General features: G+C 30.0%; 6 protein-coding genes across 6 annotated transcripts; 4 read left to right on the top strand and 2 right to left on the bottom strand.

Moving 5' to 3' along the window:
- Positions 1 to 12564: 12564 nt before the first annotated feature.
- GGS22DRAFT_46713 (uncharacterized protein) lies at positions 12565 to 14035 on the bottom strand. The gene has a single exon (XM_047967156.1). It carries the CDS (start codon positions 13694 to 13696, stop codon positions 12815 to 12817), a length of 882 nt encoding a protein of 293 aa, XP_047816431.1. The 5' UTR covers positions 13697 to 14035; the 3' UTR covers positions 12565 to 12814.
- A 1705-nt stretch (positions 14036 to 15740) lies between these two features.
- GGS22DRAFT_46689 (uncharacterized protein) lies at positions 15741 to 18276 on the top strand. The gene is made up of 6 exons (XM_047967155.1): positions 15741 to 16208; positions 16258 to 16312; positions 16374 to 16877; positions 16963 to 17510; positions 17580 to 17737; positions 17812 to 18276. Exons 1-6 carry the CDS (start codon positions 16055 to 16057, stop codon positions 17953 to 17955), a joined length of 1563 nt encoding a protein of 520 aa, XP_047816430.1. The 5' UTR covers positions 15741 to 16054; the 3' UTR covers positions 17956 to 18276.
- A 248-nt stretch (positions 18277 to 18524) lies between these two features.
- On the top strand, positions 18525 to 20612 carry GGS22DRAFT_46685 (Gcd10p family-domain-containing protein). The gene is made up of 2 exons (XM_047967154.1): positions 18525 to 18621; positions 18713 to 20612. The coding sequence occupies exons 1-2, from the start codon at positions 18536 to 18538 to the stop codon at positions 20514 to 20516; spliced, it is 1890 nt and encodes a 629-aa protein (XP_047816429.1). The 5' UTR covers positions 18525 to 18535; the 3' UTR covers positions 20517 to 20612.
- A 35-nt stretch (positions 20613 to 20647) lies between these two features.
- Positions 20648 to 21562, bottom strand: GGS22DRAFT_46679 (ARP2/3 complex 21 kDa subunit). The gene is made up of 3 exons (XM_047967153.1): positions 21477 to 21562; positions 21029 to 21424; positions 20648 to 20958 (listed from the first exon to the last, which is right to left on the bottom strand). Exons 2-3 carry the CDS (start codon positions 21410 to 21412, stop codon positions 20779 to 20781), a joined length of 564 nt encoding a protein of 187 aa, XP_047816428.1. The 5' UTR covers positions 21413 to 21424; positions 21477 to 21562; the 3' UTR covers positions 20648 to 20778.
- A 720-nt stretch (positions 21563 to 22282) lies between these two features.
- On the top strand, positions 22283 to 24690 carry GGS22DRAFT_169813 (uncharacterized protein). Its single transcript, XM_047962380.1, has 2 exons — positions 22283 to 22557; positions 22651 to 24690. The coding sequence occupies exon 2, from the start codon at positions 22690 to 22692 to the stop codon at positions 24013 to 24015; it is 1326 nt and encodes a 441-aa protein (XP_047816427.1). The 5' UTR covers positions 22283 to 22557; positions 22651 to 22689; the 3' UTR covers positions 24016 to 24690.
- A 204-nt stretch (positions 24691 to 24894) lies between these two features.
- On the top strand, positions 24895 to 27095 carry GGS22DRAFT_169811 (uncharacterized protein). Its single transcript, XM_047962379.1, has 2 exons — positions 24895 to 26655; positions 26718 to 27095. The coding sequence occupies exon 1, from the start codon at positions 25074 to 25076 to the stop codon at positions 26454 to 26456; it is 1383 nt and encodes a 460-aa protein (XP_047816426.1). The 5' UTR covers positions 24895 to 25073; the 3' UTR covers positions 26457 to 26655; positions 26718 to 27095.
- The last annotated feature ends 53 nt before the right edge of the window (positions 27096 to 27148 follow it).

The following is a 27148-nucleotide window of genomic DNA, read 5'->3' as shown; positions in this document are numbered from 1 at the left end:
TAATAAATTAATTTTTAATTTAATTTTTAAATATAATTAATATATAATTAATAAATTAATCGTTAAATTAATTAAATAATTAATCGAATAATTAATTAAATCGTTAATTAAATAATTAATTAAATAATTAATTAAAAAATTAATTAAAAAATCGGTTCGAAAATTAATTAAAAAAATAAATAAATAAATAAATAAATAAATAAATTAATTTAATTAAAAAATTAATCGAATCGAAGTTTATATAATAAATTAAAAAGGATATACTTAATTAAAAACGTGGATAAATTTAAAATTTTATTAAAGTTTAATAACGCGTTAAAAAAAATTTAAGTTAATTAAATGCGCCGAAATTTTTTATTAATTACTTATTAATTACTTACGTAATATTAGCTTATTTTTTAATGTAATTTTATAAGTAATAAGTAAAATTTAAACGTAATAATGTCTTTTAAACGGATAAGTTTTTTATTTTTTTAAAAACTTTTTTAATATAATATATATAATTTTAAAAACTTAAACTTAATTAATTTAAAATTAATTTTTTTTTAAAAGAAATAAATTAATTATTTATTTTATAAACGAATATATTTATTTTTTAAAACGTTTTATTTAATTATAAATATTTAATTATTACGTTTTTTTTTAAATTATAAAATATTCGTTAAACTTTAATTTTATTTTAATTAAATTATAAATATTCGTGGCGTTAATATAATAAACCGCGGTTTTTATTTTTTTTATATTTTTTTATTATTTAACGATATTATATACCGCCGTTATTTTTAAACGATAATAAAAAATAAAACTTTTAAATTTTATAAATAATATATTTATTATTTTAATCGCATTTTAAATTAATTAAAAAAGATATATATATTTATTATTAAAAATAAAAATAATATTAATTTAAATAAATCGCCGATTTTTATCGTTATTTTAAGAAAAAGTTTACGTTCGAAAAATTCGTTTAATAAAATAAATTCGTTAATATTATTTTAAAATTTAAAAAACTTTTTATAAAACGTTATAATTATAAAATCGAAACTTTAATAACGCATAATAAACATTATATCGAAAGGAAAAAAAATAATAAGTTTTTTTATAAAATTTTTTATTTTTAATAATCTTTTTATTATTTTAAATTTTATTCGTTTATTAATTTCTTTTAATAATTTTTTTATTATATTAAACTTTTTCATTTATATATTAACTTTATTTAATAATTTTTTTATTATGTCGAATTTATTTATTCGTTTAAACATTTTTAAAAACGTTATATTAATAAAAAACATTAAAACACGTATATAAACTTTAAATAAACATTCGAAAAATCTTTTCGTAATAACGTTTATTACGAGTTTAAATGTTATTAATATTAATTTTAATAATAAATTATTTAATATTTCGATAAAAACTTTTAAAAATCGTAATTTTAAAAATTTAAAAATAAACGTTATAAACGAATAACGAGAAAATAAAAATACTTAATAAAAACGAAAACACGTAAATGTTTAAAATAATAAGTTTTTTTTATTTTTAATAAATTAAAAATATACTTATAAAATTTTTATTTAAACATTAAAAATAATATTAATAATAAAAATATTAATAATAACGAAAACTTACTTTTTATAAAAAATATAATTTAACGGAAAAAAATTCGTCGAATCGTTACGAAAAAAACTAAATAATAATAATATCGTTAATAAATAATTAAAATAAATAATAACGATTTAACTTAAATAATTTTATATTTAATAAATAATAAATTATATAATATACATTTATTTAAATTTTAATTAAAAACACATTTTTAAAATTAAAAAAAATAATATATATTAATTAATTATATAAATTAAGTTTAAAATAAATTTAAAAATAAATTTTATAAAATTTTATATAATTTATAATATTTTATTAAAACATTAATTATTTTATTTCGTTAATATAAATAATAAAGTTTTTTTTATTAATTATAAAAATATTAACGTAATTTTTTTACATATTATTATTTTTTTTTTATAATTATATTTTAAATTAAATAAATTAATTTATTTTTTTTTAATTACTTCGATTTAATTAAAGAAATATCGTAAAAAAAACCATTTTTAAAAATTTTTAATATATTTAATTTAATATTATAAAATAATATTATTAATAATATTTATAATTTAATTTACGTATAATTAAAAATCATTTATTATAAATTTTAATTATTTTAAAACTTATTTTTATTATTATAATAAAAAAATCACGTTATTTAAAAAATTAAATTAAAAGTTTTTTTTTAAAAAAATTACGTTTTATTAAAACTCGAATTAATCGTGAATTTTAACATCGGTAATAATTTATTATAATGTTTTTTTATAAATTATATTTTTTAATTTAAAAACGTAATTAATACTTTTTTTCGTAAATTTTTACTTATATATTTTCGTGGTTAAATTCGTTTAATTTAAATTAAAAATAACTTAAACTTTTTAATAAATTTAAAACATTAATAAATTATAATATTTTTTTTTAAAAATTTATATTATTCGATATTAAAATATTTTTATTATATTATAACGACGAAAACGACGATATAAATGATAATATTAAATTAATTAAATTATAATTAACTTTAAAAAGTTATTATAATTTAATTTTTTATTTATTATTTCGAGTTTTAAAATTATAAAAAAACCGAATTTTTTTTCGTAAAAAAATTCGAAATATATTAAATAACGTTTAAAAAATATTTAATTATATTAAATTTATACATAATTATTTAACATTTATATTAATTAAATTTAATATTATATAATTATTTATTTAAAATAATTATCGAAAAAATTAAGAAAAAATTAATAAAAGTTAACTTAATAAAAAATAAAAAATAAAGTTAAAATTATTAAATAAATAAATCGAAAAAAAGGATATAACGATGGAATATTTAAATATAAATGAAAAAAAAAATGAAATTAAAAATAAAATAAAAGTTACATTTACGGAAAAAAATATAAAAAACACATTTAAAAAAACTTTATTAAATATTATTATTTATTTAAAACGAGGTATAAAATTAACGAATAATATGTTTATTAATCGTTAAGTTATTTTTTTATTAACGTTAAATTTTTTATTAAAATTTTTTATTTTAACGCTTAATATTTTTTTTAAATATTTACGTATTTTTTTATAAAATTAACCATTTATTAAATTAATAATTATTTAAATTAATAATATATTAAATTATCCGTTTTTAATATTCGAATATAAAAGTTTTAAATTTATAATTATAAATATTATATAAATAACGATTAATTAATATATTATAAAATGCGTAACGTGTTTTAATATTATTAAAAAATTTAATAATATAATAAAATAATTAAATTAATTAACTTTAATTATTATAACATTTAAAGTTACCACGAATAAGTTTAAAACACGATTATATATATTATAACGATAACGTAAAATATAAAGTTAAAAAATTATTATTTATTAAATTTAAAACTTTTTTTTATAAAAATAAAAAAAATATTTAAAATTAAAAATATATATTTTAAATATTTTTAAATAAATAATATAAAAGAAATTAATATTAATTAAAACGATTAAAATAAAAACTTAAATATTTATAAAAAAGTTTAATATTATATTAAAAAAAAAACTATTATTAAATAATTAACTTTTAACATTTTATCGATTTATATTTTTAACGAAATAAAAAAAAATAAACTTTTAAAAAAATTTATTAAATAATCGAGTATAAAAATTAATTATAAAAAAAAAAAAAAATAAAAAATTATAAAAAAAAAATATAACTTAAAAAAAAAATTAAGTTAAAATTTATTAATAATTAATATATTAAATTACTTTTTTAATTAATTTTTAAATTATTTATTAAATTAATTTTTAAATTAATTAATAAATTAACTTAATTTAATTAATTAAAATTAAGTTTTAATACACGTAAATTATTTAAATAAACATTAATTAAATTTTAAATTTATTTATTTATTTAATTAAATATATTTTTTTTATATTTAATTATTTATTTTTCGATTTAACTTTTTTATTAATTAATTATTTAATTAATTATTTAATTAATTATTAAATTAATTATTGATAAGATATAATAAATGATACGGAAAGAAAGAACATTTTATATATAATTCGAAATTTAATATAAAAAATCTTTTCCTATATTTTTATTTTATTTTAGATTTTTTTTTTATTTAATAATTATTATTTATTTTTTTATATAAATAACTTTATAATTTAATAACTTTACGTTTATTCGTATAATTCGTTACGCGTTTAATATAATTTTTTATCGTTAAATTTAGTAATAACTTTTTTTTTTATTTTTTATATAATATGGTGCGACGAGTTAAAAACTTTATTATTTTAATTTTTTTTTTCGTTTATTTTTTTTAATTTAATTTTTTTTCCGTTTATTTTATTTAATTTAATTATTTTTTCATTTATTTTTTTATAAATTTTAAGGAAAAAAACTTTATTATAATAATAAATTTTTTAGTTATTTCGTAATATTAATAATTTAAATATATTTAAAAATTAGAAAATTATATTATTTTATAAATTTATTTTAAAGTTAATTATATATAAAAACTTAATAAAACCTTAAACTTTATAAAGAAAACACATTAATTTATTTCGCATTTATTTAAATATAACGCGAAATAAATAATTAATATACATAAATTTAAAAAATATTTTAACCGCATTTTCCGTTTTATTATAAAATTTATTATTAATATTTCGTACACGTATAACCACCCCGTAAAAAAAACCCCGTTAAATCCTTTATAAACCATTTTTAAAAAAGTAAAATTTAAATTAAAAATTATTTTTCCTTTAAGCGTATTTTTTTTATAATTAAGTTTATATAATATAAAAAAATCGGTTTTTACTTTTCGAACATTTTATTTAATAAAATTTAAAATAAATTTAATAAATTTAAATATTTAATAATAATTAATGTAGCCATATTTTATTATAAAAACTTATAACCCTTTAAAAATTTCCACCGATTTTTTTTTTTTTTAAAAATTTATTATTTTAAAATTTAAAACCTTAAAATTTTAAATTATTAAATTTTATTTTTTCATTAATTTTTTTATTATTACATTTTAATAAATTAAAAATTATTTTTCCACCGCGCGTTAAAAAAATAAAATTTAATAATATTTCTTTATTATTATTATTAATTTACGTATTTAACATTATATTAATATTAATTTTATAAATTTTATAAACGAAATTATCGTTATTATTTATTTTTATATTAAATATTAAATTAATATTTAATTTTTAAATTAAAAAAAATATTTTTAAACGTTAAAAGTTAAGTTTTTTTAAAATTTTCATTATTTTTATATTTTTAAAATTTTACTTAGTAATTTTACTTCCGTAATAAATTCCCACCTTAATTATAAAACTCATTTTTAAAATATCGAATAATATTAAAGCCGTTATTAATAATGTAAATGACGGAGTAATTAATGTAAATAATTAAGGAAATTAATAGTAAAATTTTCTTTAATTTTTAAAAATAATATTAAATGAAATCGTATAATAACGAATTAATAAAATAGTAATCATTATAATAACGGTAATAAACATATAAGCGAATAATAAAATAATAAAAAAAACCGTTAATAGAATAACCGAAGGTTTAAATTTTTTTAAAATTTTAAATAAACGCGTAATATTAAAAAATTAAACTTTAAATATAAAAAGTTAATTAATTAAAGATATCGAATATTTTTATTTAAATATGGAATCGATTATTATAAGATTTTTTAATATTACGATCGTGGGAAAAAATATTTTTTAAAAAAACGTAAATTTATTCGTTAAAATAATAAATGTCGTAAAAATTAATTTAAAACGAACCGAAATAATTCGTAAAAAATTCTCGTAAATATTTTAAAAATCCGCTTAATAATAATAAATAAATGTTTTAATAATTAATAAGAAAATTAATTATTTATTTAATAATAATTAAGCTTTTTAAAAACTTTAAAAAAATTATAAAATGCTTATATACGAAATAATATTTAAAATTTAAAACACGAAATATATTTAAAATAATTATTTACAAAATATTAATATTAAAACTTAAATTATAAAACTTTTTCGTATATATAAAGCCGTAAATTTTATAAAATTAAAATATTAAATAACGATAATTTAAAATGTTTTAAACGCCGATTTAAAAATAATCGTATCGTAATTAATAAAATTTATATTTTTAAATATTTATTTAAAATATTTAAGTAAAAAAAAAAAAGCTTAAAAAATGTAATTACTCGTATTTAAAACTATTTTTATTTTTTTAAAATTAATTAAAAATGTTATTAAAATTTAAATAAAACTTTTTAAAAATATCCCGTTTAATAAATTTATCGTTTTTAAAATTTTAATTAATATTATTTATATAATTAATTAAAAAAACGATGATTTTTTAACCGAGTTTAATAATTCCATGAACGTTTATTAATAATAAATTAATTTTTACCAATTATATAAATATTAAAAATATAAATAACCGTTTAAAAACCGTTACGAAACTTAACGACCAAATAATCGTAAAGTAATTCGTGGTTATAATCGTTTTTATAATCGTTCGCTTTACGGAAATTACTAAAAATATAAACGTTTACGTTATAATGAAAATTAATATAATAATAATCGTTATAAACCATTTCGTTATTAAAAACATTAAATAAAAAAAAAAAAACGAAAAAACGATATATATTTTATAAAAAATAAAGTTTTTTATATAATTAATAATATAAACTTTATTATATATAAAGTTAACCTTTAAAAAAAAAGATATTTTTTAATAAAAAAAATTAAAAATTATTTAAACATTAAAAAAACTAATAATAAATTAAACGAGTATAATTATTTTATAACCCTTAAAATAAATAATAAATAAAAGTTTAAATATTCGAAATATGAAAAAAAATTTAATACGAAATCGAATTATTTTAAATATATATTAACGAATAAATATATTTACTTAATTATATTTATAAAATAAATAATTAAAAAAGTTAAAAAAACGTTTAAATAGAAAGTTTATAATTATATACCACCTTTTTTTAATTTTAATATAAAAAACGAAAATTTAAACACGATAAATAATAATAATTTAAATATAAAACTAGCATTTTTCCATGTAAAATTATACTTTTTATTTATAATCGAAAATATATTAAATATTTATTTTATAACTTTATAAAAAAAAAAAAAAAAATAATATAAAATTAAATTTAATAAAAAATTTAAATTTAAAATATTAATTAATATTAAAAATATATTTTATATATTTAAAAAAAAATTAAATATAAATGAAATATAAGGTTATAACATTTTTAAAACGCATTTTTTAATTATATTTATATTTAATATTAAAAAATATATTAATATATTCGTTAAAATCGTTAATAATTAAAGAATAAAATTTTAAATATACATTAATTTAAAAGTAAATAAAAAAATGATAAATAAATAATAATTAAAATAATTTATTTAAAATTATAAAACTTTTACCTTTAAAAAATTATTTTACGTTCGAAAAATTAACTTAAATAACATTAAATTTTATTAAAAAGCTCGATTTTATATTAATATATTAAAAAAAATAAAAATAAAACGAAAATGTTTAATCCGCGTTTAAATTAAAATTTAAATTCACGAAACCGGTTTTACTATACATTTTATTATAAGAAATAATTTCTTATATAAACATAATATAATTTTAAATTATTTTAAATTAAATATATTTTTAAAATTATATTTAAAAGTAACAATTTTTATTATAATTAAAAAAAACACTTTTATTTAAAAAAAAGTGAAAATCTTAAAAAAAATAATAATACTTAAATATATAATAATATTAATTTTAACGAAATATTTTAATTTATTAAAAAAAAGAAATTTTTTATTCATTTTAAAATATTTTAATATTTATAATAATATTTATAATTATTTTTTAATAAAAAATGTTATTATTTTAAACGATTTTAATAACGAAATAATTATTTTAAAAAACATGTATTTTAAAATAATAATTAAAATTAAGAACGAAATATTTTATAATATAATATAAAAAAAAATAAACGTAATATAAGCCGTAGTTTTTAACTTTTACGATTTAAATATAATACTAAATTATAATAATTAATATATTTTCGCCGCCGAATTTTTTATAAATAAAAATATTAATATCGTATTAAAATTAAAAAAAATAAAATTAAAAGTTATATAAAATTTTTTTTAAAAAAAAAAAAGTTTTTCGAAACTTAATATTTTATCCTTAAAAACCTTAACGCTTATAAATACCCTTAAAATTATAACGAAAAATAAAGTTTATTATTACGTTATTAACCCCTAATTCGCAAATAAACTTATAAAAATAACCGATAAATATAATTATTAAAAAAATAAAAAAATATTATAAATATTTAAAAAAAATAAAATATTAATAAATATAATTAACGATTAAAAAGAAAAGTTAAAAATAAAATATATTTATTCTTTAAAAGTTAAAGATAAAAAATTTTTCGATTAAACATTTAATGTTATATATTTTAAAAATAAAATAAATTAATAAAAAAAAATAATATTATTTAATTATTCGTATTTTATAATTTAAAAATTAATTAACGATAAAAAAAAAAAACGTGTAATTATTAACTTAAAAGTTTTAAATAAATATATTTTATTAAATATATATCCTTTACCGTTATAAAATAAAATTATTTAAAAAATATAAAAAAAACGATATTTTATTATAATAAATAAAATAACATTTTATTATTAATTTTTAATTGTTATAAAAAACCGCGATAAAATAATAGTAATTTTATTTTAAGGTTTCGAAATTTTAAATATCGTTTTAATAAGTTTTAAAAACTTTCCCATTTACGAATAATAATATATAAATTATTTATTAAAATTATTAAAAAAATTCGCTAAAACTTATATAAACGATATTATTATTTTTTTAAATATAAAAAAATAATATTAATAATATTTAATAAAACTTTTCCGTTATTACGAAAACGCCGGTTTAATTTTTAATTTTAAAAAAATATTTATAAAATACTTAATAATTATATTATTAAAATTTATAATAAATAATTTAAAATTAAACGTTATAAAAAATTATATTTTAATAATTCGAAAATTAAAAATGTTAATTATTTTATTAAAACTTAAAACTTATATTAAATTTATAAGTTTTTTATAAAAATATATCCTTTATTATTAATAAAAAATAAAACCGTTTTAAAATAAAAAAACTACATTATTAAATAAAAAATAAAAAAATTAAAAATTATTAACATTTTTAAAAAAACGAAAAAAATATATTATAAAAATAAAATTTAAATCGATAGAATTAAAAAAAAAATTATTTTTAATTTTATAAATATAACTTTATAATTTAATAAATTTAAATTATTAAAAATATAATTAATAAGTTTTTTTAAACATTAACGCTTTAAAATAAATAAAATTTAAAATTATAATATTTTATTTAAATAAAAAATAAAACGATTAATTAATAAAAATTAATAAAATAAAATTAATAGCTTATTTTTTAAAAGTTTTAATACGCGTAAAATCTCGATATAATATTACGAAATTAAAAATAATATATTTGGTTTAGTTATATTATTTTAACCGTATTCGTTTATAATCTTACACGAAAATTATTAAAATAATTATCGATTATAAATTAATACGAAAAATAATAAATTAAATATCCTTAAAAATAACCGATATAAATAAAATAAATTCGAAATTAATTATTATTTTAACTTTTTTATTTTAATTTAATTTAAAAATATATTATATTACCGGTAAATTTAACTTAATATTAAATATTTTATTAAAATTACTTATAATTCATAATATTTTAAATATTAAAAAAAAAATATAAAAAAATAAATTAATATTAAAAAATATTACAAATAATATTATAATAAATAATAACGAAATAATATATCCAATATTTAAAATCGAAATGTTAATAAAATTTCGCAATTAAATTATAATAAAATATAAACATAATTAAAAATTAAAAAAAATAAAAAAAATTCTAATAAAAATAAAATAAAATAAAAAAAATATAACTTAATAATACCGATATAAATTAAAAAATAATTTAATATATTATATTATAATAAACGGTAAAAAACGCTTTATAATTTCATTAAATTATATTTAAAAACTTTTAACTTTAATTTATAATACGAAATATCATTTCGACTTTAAACGTATATATTATAAATTAAAATATATTTAATTATAAAATATATCGAAAAAAATTTAAAAATATATTACCTAATATCCCGATTATATTAAAAATAAAACGGATAAATTTAAAATAAAAAGTTAATTAATCCTTATAAATTCCCTAATAATACCGTATTATATAATTATTTAAGATTTTATTATTAATTTATCGAAAATAAAAGCAATTTCTTCATTTTAATTTATAAAAAAATATAAATATTTTAATTCTTTATTTATTATTATATGTAAGTTTAATAAAAAAATTATTTTAATATTAAAAAATATTATATATAAAGCTAAAAATTAAACATTATAATTATTAAAAACATTATAATTATATAATTAAAAAATATTAATAAAAATAATATTTAACCGCGATTTAAAATTTATATTAAATATATGGTAATTTCTTTTTACAAAAATAAAAATTAAACTTATAATAAACATTACATATTATTTTTAAATAAATGGTTAATTAAAAAAAAAAAATTAAAAAATTAAACTTACGTTATAATATTACGTTATAATAATAAATATTTTATAAATTAATATTATTTTAACTTTATAATATAATATTAATAATGTTTATTTATTTATTTTTAAAAAATCGTTAAATAAAATCGTTTTAAATTTTAAATTAAAAATAACTTTTAATTTATTAAAAATTTTAACTAATGCTTTTAATTACGAAATAATTAAGAAATAATATTAAAAAAAAGCGAAAAAAATAATTAACTATATAATTATAAACGCGAAAACTTAATATAATAAAAAATATAAAAATATAAATTTTAAAATTAACGAAACGGTATATTTACAATTATATAAAAAATATTAATTATTAAACGTTAAAAATAAAAAATTTAAAATTTAAAAAACCGGACCTTTAATAATTACGAAAAAAATCGGAAATATAACATATAAATTAAACATTTTTAATAATTAAAAAATTTATAAAGTTATAAATATATTTTAATTATATAAAATTTCGTAAAGTTAAAATTTTTATAAACGTTATATTTTTACGTTTAACCATGTTATTATTAAAAAAAATATAAATAAATAATAATTATATAAAATAAAAAAATTATTATAATAATAAATTAATAAATAAAAAAGTAAAATAATATTAAAATATTTAATTCGTTAAAAAAGTTTTTCGGTTATTTACGATTAATGGTATATAAAAAAACTTTTATTATAAAACATTATAAAATTAATTTATAAATAAAATATAAAAAATCTTATAAACTTTAATAAAATAAAAACCATAAACTTATAAAAAACAATATAAAAAAACTTAACTAAATTAAAAAAAAAGATTCGATTTATTATTAAAACTACGATAATTTTTAACGTTAATAAGTTTCGATTTCTCGAACTTTTATCCCTTTAAACGCTAAAACTTATACTTCCCCCGTCGTCATTTAAAAAAAATAACTTTATAATCTTATTACTCACTCGTAAAAAACTAAAATAAAAATTAACGGAACGTTAATATTTTTATAAAAAGCTAAAAAATTAATAAAATATAATAAATAATACGAAAAAAAAAAACATTTTATACATAACTTGAAATTTAACATAAAAAATCCTTTCTTATATTTTTATTTTATTTTAAATTTTTTTTTTATTTAATAATTATTATTCATTTTTTTATATAAATAATTTTATAATTATTAAATTAATTTAAAAATTAATTATTAAATTTATTATTAAATTAATTATTAAATTATTTATTTAATTAATTATATAAATAATTTTAAAATAATTATTAAATTTTAAATTTATTTATTAATTTAATTAAATGCATTTTTTAATATATTAATTTTTTTTAATTTAATTATATAATTTTTTCAACGTATTAACCATTTTTTTTAAATTTAAGTTTAAATCTTTTTACATTTTAAAATTACATAATTAAATTAAAAAATAATTAATATATTATTATATAATTAAACTTTAAATTTAAATAACTTTTAAATTAATAAAATTATAAAATTAAAAAAAATTATTTTATATAATTCGAAATTTTCTTAAATTTATTAAAATTAAAATTAAATATTTTTAAAAAATCGACTTTTTTCGATAAATCCAAATATCCGGCTTAATGGGCTAACGTAATAATATATAAATCGAAAAATTACGTAATTTCGATATTTTTAATTTTTATAATTTAATAACTTCACCACTTTTTATATATATTATATAAAACTTATATATTTAAAATGAGTAAAATTTACTGCATTTTTACAATATAATCATGTTATATAAGATATATGCTTTTTCATAAATTGATAAGATTCGAAGATTAGCCCGATTGGGAACTCCGGAAACTCCGACAAGTGTTGATTTTTCCCTACGTTTCGTTGCGACACAATAACCCTCGGAGCTCGGGCATTCACGAACATATGCCTAGAAAAATGGACACGGTAACAGTGGATGACTCGATGATCTTCATATCTATCAACACACGGAGACGCTAGCCTCAGGTCTTCACCTTCACAGCCACCACGACACCCCACCCAGGAAAGCTCTCCCATATCCCAAGCTCATTCTCCTGACGAAACGCGACCTCCTGAGCGGTGACAACCATTTCAGCTCCTTTTTCTTCTTCCCGTGTCTTATCCACTTTGACCTCGGTCTCCGTCGGTGTTGGCGCAGATTCAGATGTCTGACCACTCGCGCGTTTTCCCCAAAGCCAGCTTTTCTTTTCTTTCTTCGCTGGTATCCGCTGCTCTACCACAGCTTGCACTACAGTTTTTGGCGCCGTCTTTTCTTTTCTCGGTTGTAGATATGTCGCTAGGCGACGCGCCATCTCCTCATCGCGCCACCATAGCAGCTTATTTCGCTCCGTGTCGTCGCTTGGCGATTCCGGTTCCCCAAACCGTCCCCAACCAGTAAACTCCTGCCCCGAAGCCCAGCTCGGGTCTTCGCTCACATTTTGAGATTTGGGTGTCTCGGAATTAGACTTGGAATCCTTGCTGATCTTATCCATTGAGATTCTAGAGACACGGCATATTTCCCCGCGCCGTTTCATGTCTTCCAAGCCACTAAGCATTGCGTTTTTAGGCACCGCAACATCTGGAATTAGAGTAAGGGTAGCCAGCGGAACGGGAGTATGTCGAGCCCCTAAATCGGCTAAGAACTCTTCAACGATGGGGACGATGTGGTCTAATAGGGATGCATCGCCCGACGTTTGCTCAGCTTTTCGAACTTGTTGCGTCGCTCGAATACGATCTGGGAGGGACGATACATGGTGTTGCAGGTGGTAAGTTAACGAGTTCAACTGGAACTCATTTGAGATGGGGTGATTTGTTGGAAGTGCAGTATAGGGGGGAGGTTCGTCAAAGGATAATTTCCCATCCATCTTGATCTCCAATATTTTCGCCGCGGTTTAATTATAAATCTCGAGTGTGGTATTACTCATATAGATGAATAGATATTTGCGGTCGTAAATACTTTATTATGCGAGTTCTAGGGATGAACGAAGGTATAATAGTTAGTTTAGCTAGGCTCAGCTTAAATGTTAGGTCGCAATTATGCTCGAGGCCCATATGACGAAACAAATGAGTTGCTTTACTTAGAGTAATTAAGAATAATTGGATTCGACTTGAAGTAACCTTAGGATTTAATTGAAACCTACCTAATAGGTCATTTAGGATGAGGCAAACCTCGTGATTTGCTTCCCCTGTGGCTAGTAGGGCGCATGTAGGATGGCGTAGGTGATAGTGTAGTAAGGGGAGTAAGACGATGGAGAATGATGCACCATCCCACGTTTAAACTATACATGTAGTAGAATCCATCCAAGGTGAATCAGGGAGACGGAAGGGACCAAAGATGCAAAAACCCAATTACAAATCCGTCCGAAGCTACCGACGTCCAGTGACTGATTGTTGCAGTACACGCGAAGTCAGGAGACAGCTAGTGCACATAGGTAGGTCAGCCGCAGATACCGATACTCGTATCAAGTTTCAAGGTGTAAAATCAGCCTTGCAACTATAAGGCCAAGGAGGTTAAATGTTTAGACGACACTAAGCTTAGGCGCTATGGTATCCTCGGGTAACGGATCCTTGACCGAGTCCCTTTTGAAGCATGGAGAATTTCGAGATTTCTATGGTCAATTGGAATCAATCCCTCCTCTCCGCGACAAGTGCGTTATTTGTGATTGGACAATCGAGATTCGGAGCATTCATATGACCATATCTTGGAAGTCAAGATGCATATGCAAGGTTCGTAGAGATGCGCAGGACTCTGGGGAATGGAATCGTTAGGGCTGCTTTCAGGCTGCAAATCGATGAATCCGTCCAAAAACCGGGACCAACCGGGCTGGCGGGCGCATGTAGATGAGTAGGAGCGGGAAGACGAGCAGTGATTGACGATAATGACGAAAGGATGAGAGGTGATGCCGAGGCGTTAAACGAACTTCCAAATCCAAAGTCGAATCCTTCAATTTGAAAAGCCACGGCACGACTGCCCGAGCCACATAGTTAGGCACCGACGAGCTTGGAAATGACAGGCATCAGATCACATTCTCCAAGAGGAACCGTAAATCCAACACGTGTTTGATGAATAGAGAGGAAGTTGTTAAGACGATGAAAGGTTCAAGCTAGCTAGCGTTGGAAGCGATATAGCTAAGAGATTTAGAGCTTGAGCTAGGGAAGTCTACAGCCTCCGCCTCCGGTAACACAAAGGGAATTCCCCATACATTGGATTCATGGATGTATTAGGCGGTAGGTTACTGCATAGTAGTTCCCGCACAGGGCAGCTTCCAGCGTTAGAGTTAGCGAGCTGAGCTTCAGCTTTAGTGGGCTCAGTGGGGTCGCTAGTGCTAAAAGTGAATTGAGGAAAGCTTCTAGAAAAATGGGGTCCATTTGTAAAGTAACACGTCAGATCTCGGATCATCGCATCGATTCATCGGTCGGACTCATGACCCTCCTGCTTCAATGATACACAAGACAAACAGGGCGGAGCTTCGCCCGATTTCTATGCCTTATTTTCGTGATGAATCCCTTCGCATCCCTGGATAATCCCTTGATGCATTTAGTTAAGACTTCTTCATGTCTAGAGGGTAACATTGCAGTATGCCTCGCGTTCTAGGGCTCTTGGGGAAACCTCCTCGGTCAGGAGATTAAGCATCAGATTATCGAGTCACTGAGAGGGGCCAAGCCCTTAGGTACCTAACTAGTAGTCAACTGCTATACAACGACAACGACACTTTCTGTGTATGTGGAAGGATACGGGAACACGGGGTTGAGTAATAGACAAGTATTCTACATAACACATTACCAATTCACTGGGTGCTAGGTAGGCAGCTTCGATAAAATACGTCCTAATTAAGATAGGACTTTACAGGATATGCCTAACCTTCTCCCTAACTTCAACTAGTAGTCATCCCAAGATCCTCTATTTATTAGTTTCAACCTTGGCTTGTCTTCTCTTGGCTTGACTTCAGCCTCCGGTAACCTCTTATTTAATCTGACCAGTCTGACCTAGATATTGAACTGTATTATTTTTGCCTTCTGTTATTCTTCCGCCACACAAGTGTCAGATAGTTCATTACAACTATATCTACCTACCTTTACATATCCTATCCACCTATTTATCTCCTCTCCCTTTTTATCTTTTAGGTGTTGTAACTCCTGAATCTATAAGGTCGTACTTGAAAACTCATCTCCCATCACCAACATTTGATATAGTCATCTACTTTGGTAGAAATTATATCACGATGTCGTACAGAGTTGCTGCTCCCGATGAGTACCTTGCCATCACTGGCATGAACATCAAGAATGTTCACATCACCAAAGCTGCATGGGTGCTACCCTTCCAGAGATGCACACGCTTCTCGGTTCAACCCCACGATTATGCTATGAACCTTCAGGGTATTTCAAACCCCAACTATTGTCGAATATATCTAACCTCTCTACGTAGCCATGACAAAGGAGAAGCTTCAGTTCCTTCTTCCGGTTATTTTCACTATTGGCCCGTATGTGCTTGTTGTCCACCCTTGCAAGATGACGGTATAGAGGTTAATAACATGAAAATAGAGATGTCAACAATCGAGGAGCCAATGCGAAAGGCCCTAGGCCCGCCGCAGATGCCCACGGAGATCGAACTGGACATAATCACAGCAATGACGAAGACCGTGGTGATTCTTTAATGAAGTATGCCATGTTATTGGCCGATTCCACAGCCAATAAGCAAGGCACTCAGCACCTCGAAAACATCGTGAAGGGTATCATCGAAGGCGAGACTCGAGTTTTGGTTTCTTCCATGACTATGGAAGAAATATTCACTGAACGTGAGGAATTCAAGAGACGGATCTTCCGTAACATCCAGGGCGAGCTAGACCAATTTGGTCTCAAGATTTATAATGCCAACGTCAAGGAATTAAAGGATGCTGTCGGCTCCACTTACTTCCAATCCCTCTCCCAGAAAGCTCATGAAGGCGCTACCAACCAAGCCCGTATCGATGTTGCAGAAGCCCAACTTCGCGGTAATGTTGGTGAGGCAGAAAGACATGGTCAGCAGGAACGATCGATTGCCAAAATGTAAGTTCAACCTGAATTCTTTCATCTTGTTACACGAATATCCCCGCTTCTTGGCGATCAAAGCTAACTCCTGGTTTTTACAAAGTAATGCGGAAACTGCTGTCCAGAAGACGGATCGTGATGTTGAGCGAGCTGCTGCCGAGGCCAACCTTGCTACTCAAAAGACAGTTCTTAGCCGAGATGTTGAAATCGCAAGGATTCAGGCTACCCGTGCCACTGAGTCGAGGGATGAGGATCTGAAGAAAGAGGTGCAGGTGAAGCGTGCCGCCGCCGAGCTCGAGCGTCTTCGTGCCGTCGATGTCGTTAAGGCCGCTATCGCTCGTGAGAGCAAACAACAAGCCGCCGATGCGAAGGCATACGAGGTGGAAGCCGAGGCACGTGCCTCGGCTTACAAGACCAAAGTCGACGCCGAGACGCAAGCCGCTGCCGATTATAACAGGACTACGAAGAACACCGACGCATCAGCCTACAAGACCAAGATGGATGCTGAGGCTTGGAGTGATGCGGCGATTAAGAATGCCGAAGCTAACTTGCAGAAGAAGCTGAAAGAGGCTGAGGGTATGATGGCCATGGCCAATGCTTACGCTAGAATGAGTGAAGCATTTGGCGGTCCTTCTGGCCTCCTACAATACAGTAAGTACCTTCTACTATTAAATCACCACTGTTATGTCAAGAATTAATTGCTAACTCTTATCCCTGCAGTGATGATTGAGAAGGGCACATACGTTGAGCTTGCTAAGGCCAACGCCACCGCCGTCAACGGCATGCAGCCTAAGATTAGCGTCTGGAATACAGGCGCTGAAGCCGGATCTTCTGGAGCTGGCGGTCAAGGCCAAGACACCGCCTCAACGATGAGAAATGTAAGTTAATATCTAAAGGCACCTATTTAAAAATATGACATTAGTGCAATATTCTAATACCAGATATTACTTAGGTTTACCAGCTGCTTCCCCCACTCATGTCGACCATTCATGACCAAACAGGCATCACGCTTCCTGAGTGGCAATTCGGTAGAATGCCAGGTAGCGAGTTAGCCAGGCGGGAGCAGAACGAGGGCAAACTTAATGGGAAGAAGTAAGCTCGGAAATATCTACGATCATTAGTCATATTGCGAGACAGTCAGTCGCTAGCGCATATACTTTTCGGATTTCCTTTGTTATATTGAAGATAGACTTGGTCGGCGGCTACTCCTTTTTATATGTATTTGGCGTATCTTGTAGTTTTAGCAGTTGATACCTCTGGAGTCTGAATATGGATGTGAATTCAAGCGTCTTTTGTTTGAGAAATTTGGTTTGATTCGGAGAGTTAGGTTGTTAAAACAAGACTGAAGGGCTTTCTATATTCTTTTAGAATTAACATCAAGATAACCTATATAAATTGAAATCACATAAGCAGTACGATATTATTTAGAACGTTAGCTTAACATTTGAAGCTTAAAATACTTTCATGGTGAAGTTATTTTTATCCAAATCGATCCGATCTATGGCAAGTACAGGGGGTTCATGTCGGTCGCTCCTCCCCCACGCAGATTGACCCCACAGTGGGGTTACAGTTGCAAATCTGCAGCCTGAGATCAATTAACTTTTAGCACGATCTCGATTTTCTTCTCGACTTTTTTCTTTATTCATATTTCACCTTGAGGTTTCCAGTCCCCCGAGATGCACTCTTTGGTTCAACCAAATGCTTGGGTTGCTCTCAAGCTTCCTTCCGGCAATCTTCGAGTTCTTCAAGTTACTCCAAATACGTATGTTTTTGTCTACCTGTACCTACTACCTAGTAGGTATCTTGTTAAGAAAATCTCGATTTCACATTTACTAACAGCATTCATCCTACAGCACTATTTCTTTGGGAAAATATGGATCATTTCCGAGTAATCTAATAATACACAGACCATTCCATCTCACATACGAACTACAAGATAAACGACCGGAGGAGAACTTTAATCGGCTGCGCATTGTACCCGCCTCTGAACTATACAGCGATATCTTAGCATCCGATACATCAGCCAGCTCTCCCGAAGGAGAACCCCCCATAATAAATGACGATGAAGATGCCGAAGCTTCGCTTCCGGCGGGTATAGAGTACTCGCTCGTGGATCCCGATTCTGGTACCGTTGTCGCTCGGACCAATCGTGCGGAACTCAATGCCGAGGCGCGCCAGACATTGAGTGCGGAGGAGATCGAAGCCTTAAAGAAAGATGGTACCGATGCGGGCAGGGATATAATAGCAAAGCTACTGCTTTCGCATACGGCCATCGACCAGAAGACAGAATATGCTTTGGCTAAGTACAAGATCCTCAAGACGAAGAAATACATAAGAAGGTTCTGCGTAGTGCCTATGGATGTGCCTATGCTAACCTATTGGCAATTGGAAGTGAAGGACTCAACTAAAATCTTGGATATGAGGGATGAGATGATAGCACTGGTAGGATGTTGGGGCAATGTGCATTTTAGTGGAGAGGATCGATGCGAAAACGAAGGCATCCAAGAGTCCCAAGACCCAAACCACGAACAAGATGATCTCGAAGACACACCTGGCCGATGGCTTGCTGTAGATGACACAGGTGGTCTTTTGGTGGCAGCAATGGCAGAGCGAATGGGTATACTCTACCAACCCGAAAACGAGTCTACGAATAATGGTAATGAAACAACGTCGGCAAGCGACCATCAGAGAGAGCATTCGAGTCACCAAGAATCTATAACGAAATGTACAGATCTTCCGTTAGATAAAGACGGCGAACATGGAAATCACGGTGTGGAGACTACAGCTCAGGCTAGGGATACCGCAGAATCAACCTCATCCCCTCAGATAGCGATAAGACCATCCCATGGAGACGGCAAGCCACGGGTCGACAACATGAAAACATCTTTTGCACACTCTAACACCCTTACCGTTATTCATGCGAATCAACAACCTAACCTATCCTTCCTACGCGAATATGGCTTCGACAGTACAAATCCAGCACAAACTCAGGATCATCCCTTGGCCTCTCACCTAATGACTATCTCATGGCTGCAGCTCGTTGAACCCGAGCTAGATCCTACATACACCGCTGAGTTTGCTCATGTCGCGCCTGAGATTCTCCGCACGTGGAAACCTAACCGCCGGGGTAATTATTACCGTAAGCGTCGACGCTGTGCCAAGATCCGCCACATTGTCGATACCACGCGGAAGGGCGAGTTCTCTGGGTTAGTAGTTGCCAGCACAATGGACCCTATCTCAATAATGCGCTACGCTGTGCCACTCCTTGCTGGCGGCGCACCGATCGCCATTTATTCGCAGTCAATTGAACCTCTCACCGCTTTAGCTGATTGCTACAGCATAGCGCGTCGTGGTGCTTGGGTAGCGACCCCACCGGACGAGATTGTCGGTAAGACTCCGGAAGAGCTGGAGCACTGGCCTGGGAATGAAGAATTCCCGTTAAACCCGTCCCTCGTATTAGGAGCTACTTTGCAGACAAGCCGTGTCAGAAAATGGCAGGTCCTGCCTAGTCGAACACACCCCCTAATGACGAGTAGAGGAGGGGCGGAAGGATACGTCTTCACGGCTTGGAAAGTCAAGCCCGCTGAAGGCAAGGTAGAAGCTAGGGGCAAAGCTCGTACCAGGAAGAGAAAACTGGACGAGACAACCAAAGAATAGAGGTTTTAGTGTGGTAGAAGTGAAAACTGCATTCATCGGCGTTAGAGAGCCTGATTTTATAGGACATAAGGTATAGCTCTCTAGCATGGCCAGCTCCAACCCAGTCACTCTGGCCGCATCCATAGACATGGTATAGATAGGATACCCCCGTAACATGCAATTCTCAATCGACATTCAAATTCCGCATAAATTTAGTGCTCTTGTTTCATCTTGGGCGACAATTCCATAATTCTTATTTTACCGTAGAGGATTCGCTTCCGTTTTACAAGGCCTTGCCCATAAACTTTCTCTTCGTGAAACTCAACCACCATTTGCTCGGCTTCCCGTCTCCATCCTCGTCGTAGACCCTGGCTAATAACCGTGCCGCGAGCTCTTGCCGCACTTGCGATAGATACTGCCGTAGTTGCTCGGCGTCCTGTCGGTCTCGAGGGGGTTCGTAGATCTGTGTATTCGGTTAGTTTAAACTGTATCGAGATAACAGATGTAGACGGAAGGATGATAAAAACACGTACCTGGTTGAGCGGGAATGCAGGGTCACCGGGGATAGCGAAGTTAAGATCTAAGGCGGTATTCAAAACCTCCTTGGTAGCATCCCTCAGGGAGTGCTGGGGGCGAATCTTGCCGAGACACTCGCTGACGAAGAGGATGCCGTAAATGAGGAGACGGTCGGCGGGGCCCTGGATCTCGAAGTTGCGGAAGAAGGTGTTGGCGCGGAAGAGAGAGAGGACTTCGTCTAGCACGTCGTATGATTCTGCATCCGGGTCCGGGCTTTCGTTCGCGGGCAGCGGCGGGTTGGGCTGCGGGAGCACGTAGGCTGGGCCACGGGTCTTAGTGCGGAGAGGGAGGAGGGGGACGTTGCCGACGAGACGGGGGATGTTGGGGTCGTTGTTGAACATAGAGTTGTAGGCCTAGATTTTGTTAGTAACTTGGAGCTCGAGGATAGTTTGGCTTTGGAGAGACATTGGGTGGTGGGAAGATCTCAGGGGTAAGAGAGATGCATTGTCAAAGGTGGTGTGGAATGCACGCGTACCGGCATCTTGTCAAAGATACACCGAGAAGAGTCGGTGATAGCTCGACAATGCTGCGGTGACAAGGAGTTTGGTGATGGAGAGCTTGGAAATACGTATCGTGCCTGGCTGGATTTCTAGAGGGGCTCGCGAGGCTCAGACGTGCATGGTACCCACGTAACTGAGGCTGATGTTTCTAAATTGTTAGTGAGAAACTTGGATTCCTGAGACGTCACTTTCTTCGCTGAGTACGGGTAAATATCGGCATAATGCATTATCATTACATAATAAAAGGGTACCTAAGGTACACGTCAAGATACTCCGTACAGTTTTAAATTGCTCATTTTAAATGCCGCTAACTGTGTACTTAGTACGTACTAGGTACAACCTGGCTAAAGATAGATGACATGACGCCAATCGGAATTCGGTTAGCGATGACTTGCATCCACTCTATCGAGCTGTCCGTCTTGGAAGTGAGTTGTCACGAAGTTTAAAAATACAAACGTTGATTGGCTGAGCCATGGTACCGTGCGGGTCCATAGCCGGATACAAACGGGGTTGGATGCCTAACCCTAACCTTATTGAGGAGCGCACAAGGTCACCTGAATTCGTGAGACCGCGAAGCTGGCCGCATTCAAATTGAAAGGGCAGCCCACGCTTTGTTTGGCAGCTAAAGAGCTTAAACCCCTCTCGCGTCGCGTCTTTTAGCTGCAATCACTTTCATCCATTCCCATCATTCCCTTAACCGCCCAGTAGTATCACAACTGTCGCATCTTCTCCCATATTCCACCCATCACTCTTCAAGCCTTCGCATATTCGCGATACTAAAAAATTTAATCTTCTATCTTCTAAACGTATTTCCTAAATCGGCTTAGGGTCGATTTGAATCGATTAAAATTCAGTAGCGCATCGCTTTTGCATTATCGCAAAACCGGTCGCATCGTATCCCATCGTATTCCTGCAAGAGTTCAAAGGCACATTACACTACAGCCAAAACGCCATACATTAAACCGGTATGTCCATGGATTAATCATGTAAGTACCTCTATGCTGCATGCATAATAGCTATACATAATAGCTATGCATACCCCTCATTTATTTATTCCTCGCTAACATTTTATTTCACAGTTCACGAAGCATTAATTTCAAACCATCGTATCGTCGAGCATGTCGCACACGATGGAGTGGACGGAGACCAAGACAAAACGCAAGCGGCGTATTCGCAGAATAACAAGACCTGAAGTCGGATCTCTTTACGATATTCTTCACGACCATGCAACCAAAGCCCTCTACGTCTCGCCGCTCGGTTGGACAGATCTACACACACAATTGCTCGGCTGTCAATTTGTACCACAGCCTTCCCAAACTACACCTACACCAACACCAGGACCATCCCAATCACCATCACAACCTGAGACATCCGACTTAGTAGTGTCTATTCGAAGAACCCTCAACAACCTGATGGATCCGTTTCAATCTAAGCAGCCGACAGATAAATCTATCCAGAGCCTGTTAACATTATTATATCCTGGAAAATTATCCGCGGTAAACCCAGACCTTAACATCAGATGCGGAGGCGGTCGCCTTTTAGGCAGTGTGCGTTGTCAAGCTGCGTGGAAGAAATTGCAAGGTCCATTTTCCTTCAACTCTGCCACAACATGCACCTCAGGTGTTCAGGAACCCTCGGTAGGTCGGACTCCGATGCATAGCCCGGCATTAGCATTTCTCGATCTTCATACCATAAACTTCGCTAGAAAGAGCTGCTTCCGAGTCCGTCCGTTACCCGACGGGTCCTTAAACGTGCCTATCCACAGTTTACACAAGATTCACACGTCAAAGTTGGTCCCCAAGAATCCTGATGAAGACCAGTATATTCTTGCTATCATGCTAGCAATGGCTCAACGTCACGTGTATCTAAATTTCTACACGGGGTCTGGGTTTAAGTCTGAAGATGTTGAAACTCGTGTCTTGGCAGTTTCCGAGCAAGACCAAACACTCATCGTCTACAAGAGCATCATGCCGGGAGCATTTCTCGGCATGTTTGACGACCTTAGCAAGGCACCCCGAGGAGATGCGAGAATCACTATTCACTACCAGAGAGTCCCGGTTTGGCCAATTCTAGGTCTGAAGGAACGCCTGGGACAAGCTCTCGGCCAAGACTTGGTTGGCGAAATCGACATGGACAACATCGAGACTTACCAGAGTGACCCATCATCTTCTCCTGAAGATATTCAATTCGATTCCCAAGATAGCATCGACGGTCTTGATAAGAGTCTTGAGAAGGAGTTATCAACCACTGCCCAGAAGCGCAGTCGGGGAAACGAGTTACTTGCTCGGCCTCACGTACTAGAGTCCTCGAAGCGCAAAAGACGCATCTTTTCCGATGTCATGAATATGAGTTTCTCGGAGGATCGTGAATCCTCCGACTTCTCGGAAAACTTGATGGTGAAGCGCAGGCACTTAGAGGAAGGTAGGGTTGGCGTAGTCCGATGAGACAATATACTCCTTGGCTTTTTCAACGCGGTCATGTGGGTATATGTATGGGTCGCTAAAAATGGATAGGAATGAACGATAAGCAGACAATGCTTAAGTCCCCAAAGGGGAAGAAGTCATGAATTAAAGATGGGGTTTCAAACAAGGCATAAGAAGTGATATCGACTTCAAGTGGGTTGCTAATATCGGGTTCAAAGAGGGGTTGGAGAGGTTTATCCAACGACATCGTGCAGGGGGGCAGATGGGCTACTGGGGGTTTGCTGGTAACGACAGCATATTTATTCGATTCGGGGGGCTACTATGACGCAATGACAATTATTACGATGAGGAACTTAGGGAAATGGCTATGGCTACGGCGTTAGCTTGAGGAGGGTATACCCCAGTACTATTATTTTGGGCTTCTATTCTTGTAACGCATTCTACGAATGGGATAGGGCGTACATGCTGCATGATTGCTGGCGACGCATAACAACTTCGTTTTCTAGAAGATGAGACGATTCTGTCAACCTCGCGGCTATAATTTCTTCGGGCTCACTATTCATCGGTGATTCACTTCTCGTGTTTAGGCTAGATATGATGTTTGTTCGTCATGAGTCTCAGCAACAAGTTGTAATGATATACGACTCAACACCATGTCACATCTGTTGGGTTTATGAGCAGATTCATGAGCACCTCACCTCGGGTTATGGAGGGTGATTTAAGTCACTGTGCACGTAGTTCAACTTCGGACTTATTCACGTGTGATTTGTGGAGGTCCTCGCATGCGTTGACTGTGTGAATCATTCATCTCGAATTACCTACAGTAGAGTGATTTTATATTCATACTCCCAATAGATCTAGTCATGATCTCTAGTTCAGCACATAACAGCAAACCATATATAGATTTATTCTTTTTTCAAAGGATAACCCCAACAACGACAAGAAACTACTACCTATTACTACTTTCATCTTATTTTCCTCCCATACTAGCAACATAAATACCATACTTGCTAAATTGCGATAGCTACTATTGCTCTTGAGAAGCTGAACTATGTGCAGCTTAGCCACACGCTGACAATATGTCGCGTGTGGAGATGAATATTAAAACCCCTATGCTTACAGTTGAACAAGTTCGCCGGCGGTTTGGTGACCCGCAACCTACGAAACATACGGGCAGACGATGTTTTACGGGTGCGATAACGAAGCTAGAGAAAGCCGTCCGGAGAACGAGCATCTCAGATCAGCAAACAGAGGAGTTATCATTCAACGACCTACCCTATGGCATCAAACGTAAGATCTTCGAGATGGTTCAATCGTCGCCTGGCTGGGTCCATATAACACTAGAAGATGGACAACTAGTAGCGTTCGATGGAAGTAGTCGAGAGGTCTACATCAATAGAGAATGGTACCAATCCCATGTATTCCGACAAGGCCTGATCCGGAGCGACCAATTCGGCCTATTCAAGAGGAGTTTCCTCAACTTAAATCCTCTAAGACGAGTTAAGCCCTCGGTTAACCGCTTCTCGATCTTAATGAATGAAAAAAATATGATTTCTTCGGTAAAGATGTCTTCCGATTGGGTTTTCTTCGACGGGAAAGGGATCACGGACTTCCAGGACCCGGGTGGGGCTTTACCGTACTCAATGGCCGATACCAGATATGCTGTCTTCAGGATGGAAGATCTATTCGAACGCATAAACCGTACAGAGGACGGAGAAGAGGGTGCGGACTTCGTGTTAGCTAGAGGTTCCCGAGTTGAGGATCTCGTAATCGTCCTGGGTGAGCTCCGAAAGGACGTTAAGCCCGATAAAATGGGCGTTATCAGAGCTTACCGAGTGGAAAACGTCAATAAAGAGATGGGTAAGCTTGCGGAAATATACCCGGCCGGAGAGGGTTATTCGCCATCTGAGAATTATATGATGGGTGATATCACGAAGGCTTGGTCGAGGACTATAGTCAGGAGACGACAGAGACAGCACGCTTGGTTGGAGTCTCCAGATGGCAGGCAATGGCTCTCATATCCTTTCCATGACAAGACGAATACGATATCGAGGTGGTTGGCAACGGAAGAGGGGCACAAGTGGCTTGATTCCAAAGGTTCCGAGTTCCTCGCTTCCGAGTCTGGTTGGTGGTGGCTGGCGTCAGCCCTCGGGCACCCATGGCTCGAGAGCCAGCAGGGGTTACAATGGCTTGACACAGAAGGTTTGTGGTTTCTCAAAAGCCCACAGGCCTTACTCTGGGCGGACATTGGTGCACCCAGCGACAAATTCCAGAAGACTTGGTCTACCACCTCTGCGGGGATGGCGTGGGCGTTCAAAAATTGCCCCGAAGGCGTTCCGCCAAAACTTCCGCGGCAGCCGACCGGAAAACTACCGAGGAATTTGTTCGTTGATCAATCCTTTGGCAATATTAATTTCCGGGGATGGAGTTTTGTGAGATGTCGTTATGAGGATACTGCTTAGGTTTTTGTCGTCGATCCTAGCATTGGAAGGAATAAGAATAGGGGTGCAAAGGGAAAAGCCTATTACTTACCTATAATCATTGACGGAATAGGAAATAAAGCTCGAGGGAAGCTTCCTGGACCTTATTCTTCTCCTTGGTTTCTAGCTCTTTAGTTAAGTTGGGTGCATTTTCGTTTTATAGTACGAACCATCTCTATACCTTAGGCCATGTACCTATTAGTATCTCATATATAGTAGTTTGCCTGCCTCCTAAGCACCTACACTTTCCATTTGCATTTCGTGCAAGACAGCGACAGTTGGTAGTATAGTCTTCATAGAAGCTGATTCTCCAGCGGTGAATATATTTCCATAATATGCACCCTTTAATACCCACCTCCCTACTTGGGTGTTCAAGGATGACAGGACGTCAGCCGCATCGTCATTCATTTCACGTCCCTCAGTCAGCATTCTCGTATCGAACATGAAAATAATAATCACAGAACAAAAATAAGAATTCAAAACCATAGTAGAATCTGATGATACCTCTCGTATTAATCATCATAGGCTTTTCCGTGTGTTGTTGAAGAAAATTGAGGCTATTTGAATTACCAGATAGGGGGGTTGTATGCAGCCCAGGCGCAGCATGAGTCCCGAACAGGCATGCTTTTCACGGCCAGGTGACCAATGGTACTTACGCCCGCTCGATCTCCAGA

The sequence above is a fragment of the Annulohypoxylon maeteangense genome, assembly GCF_022496945.1.
Source record: "Annulohypoxylon maeteangense strain CBS 123835 unplaced genomic scaffold GGS22scaffold_15, whole genome shotgun sequence".
In the NCBI taxonomy this organism is placed as follows: Eukaryota; Fungi; Ascomycota; class Sordariomycetes; order Xylariales; family Hypoxylaceae; genus Annulohypoxylon; species Annulohypoxylon maeteangense.
The sequence above is the reverse complement of the archived record's forward strand: the minus strand, read 5'-3'. Positions and strand labels throughout refer to the sequence as shown.

Coding starts and splice junctions, on each gene's coding strand:
- GGS22DRAFT_169813 (XM_047962380.1), top strand. CDS start 22,690: ATGTCGCACACGATGGAGTGGACGGAGACCAAGACAAAACGCAAGCGG.
- GGS22DRAFT_46689 (XM_047967155.1), top strand. CDS start 16,055: ATGTCGTACAGAGTTGCTGCTCCCGATGAGTACCTTGCCATCACTGGC. Junction 16,313..16,373: donor GTTATTTTCACTATTGGCCC/GTATGTGCTTGT, acceptor ACATGAAAATAG/AGATGTCAACAATCGAGGAG. Junction 17,511..17,579: donor TTCTGGCCTCCTACAATACA/GTAAGTACCTTC, acceptor TTATCCCTGCAG/TGATGATTGAGAAGGGCACA.
- GGS22DRAFT_46685 (XM_047967154.1), top strand. CDS start 18,536: ATGCACTCTTTGGTTCAACCAAATGCTTGGGTTGCTCTCAAGCTTCCT. Junction 18,622..18,712: donor CTTCAAGTTACTCCAAATAC/GTATGTTTTTGT, acceptor TTCATCCTACAG/CACTATTTCTTTGGGAAAAT.
- GGS22DRAFT_169811 (XM_047962379.1), top strand. CDS start 25,074: ATGTCGCGTGTGGAGATGAATATTAAAACCCCTATGCTTACAGTTGAA.
- GGS22DRAFT_46713 (XM_047967156.1), bottom strand. CDS start 13,696: ATGGATGGGAAATTATCCTTTGACGAACCTCCCCCCTATACTGCACTT.
- GGS22DRAFT_46679 (XM_047967153.1), bottom strand. CDS start 21,412: ATGTTCAACAACGACCCCAACATCCCCCGTCTCGTCGGCAACGTCCCC. Junction 20,959..21,028: donor CTGCATTCCCGCTCAACCAG/GTACGTGTTTTT, acceptor CCGAATACACAG/ATCTACGAACCCCCTCGAGA.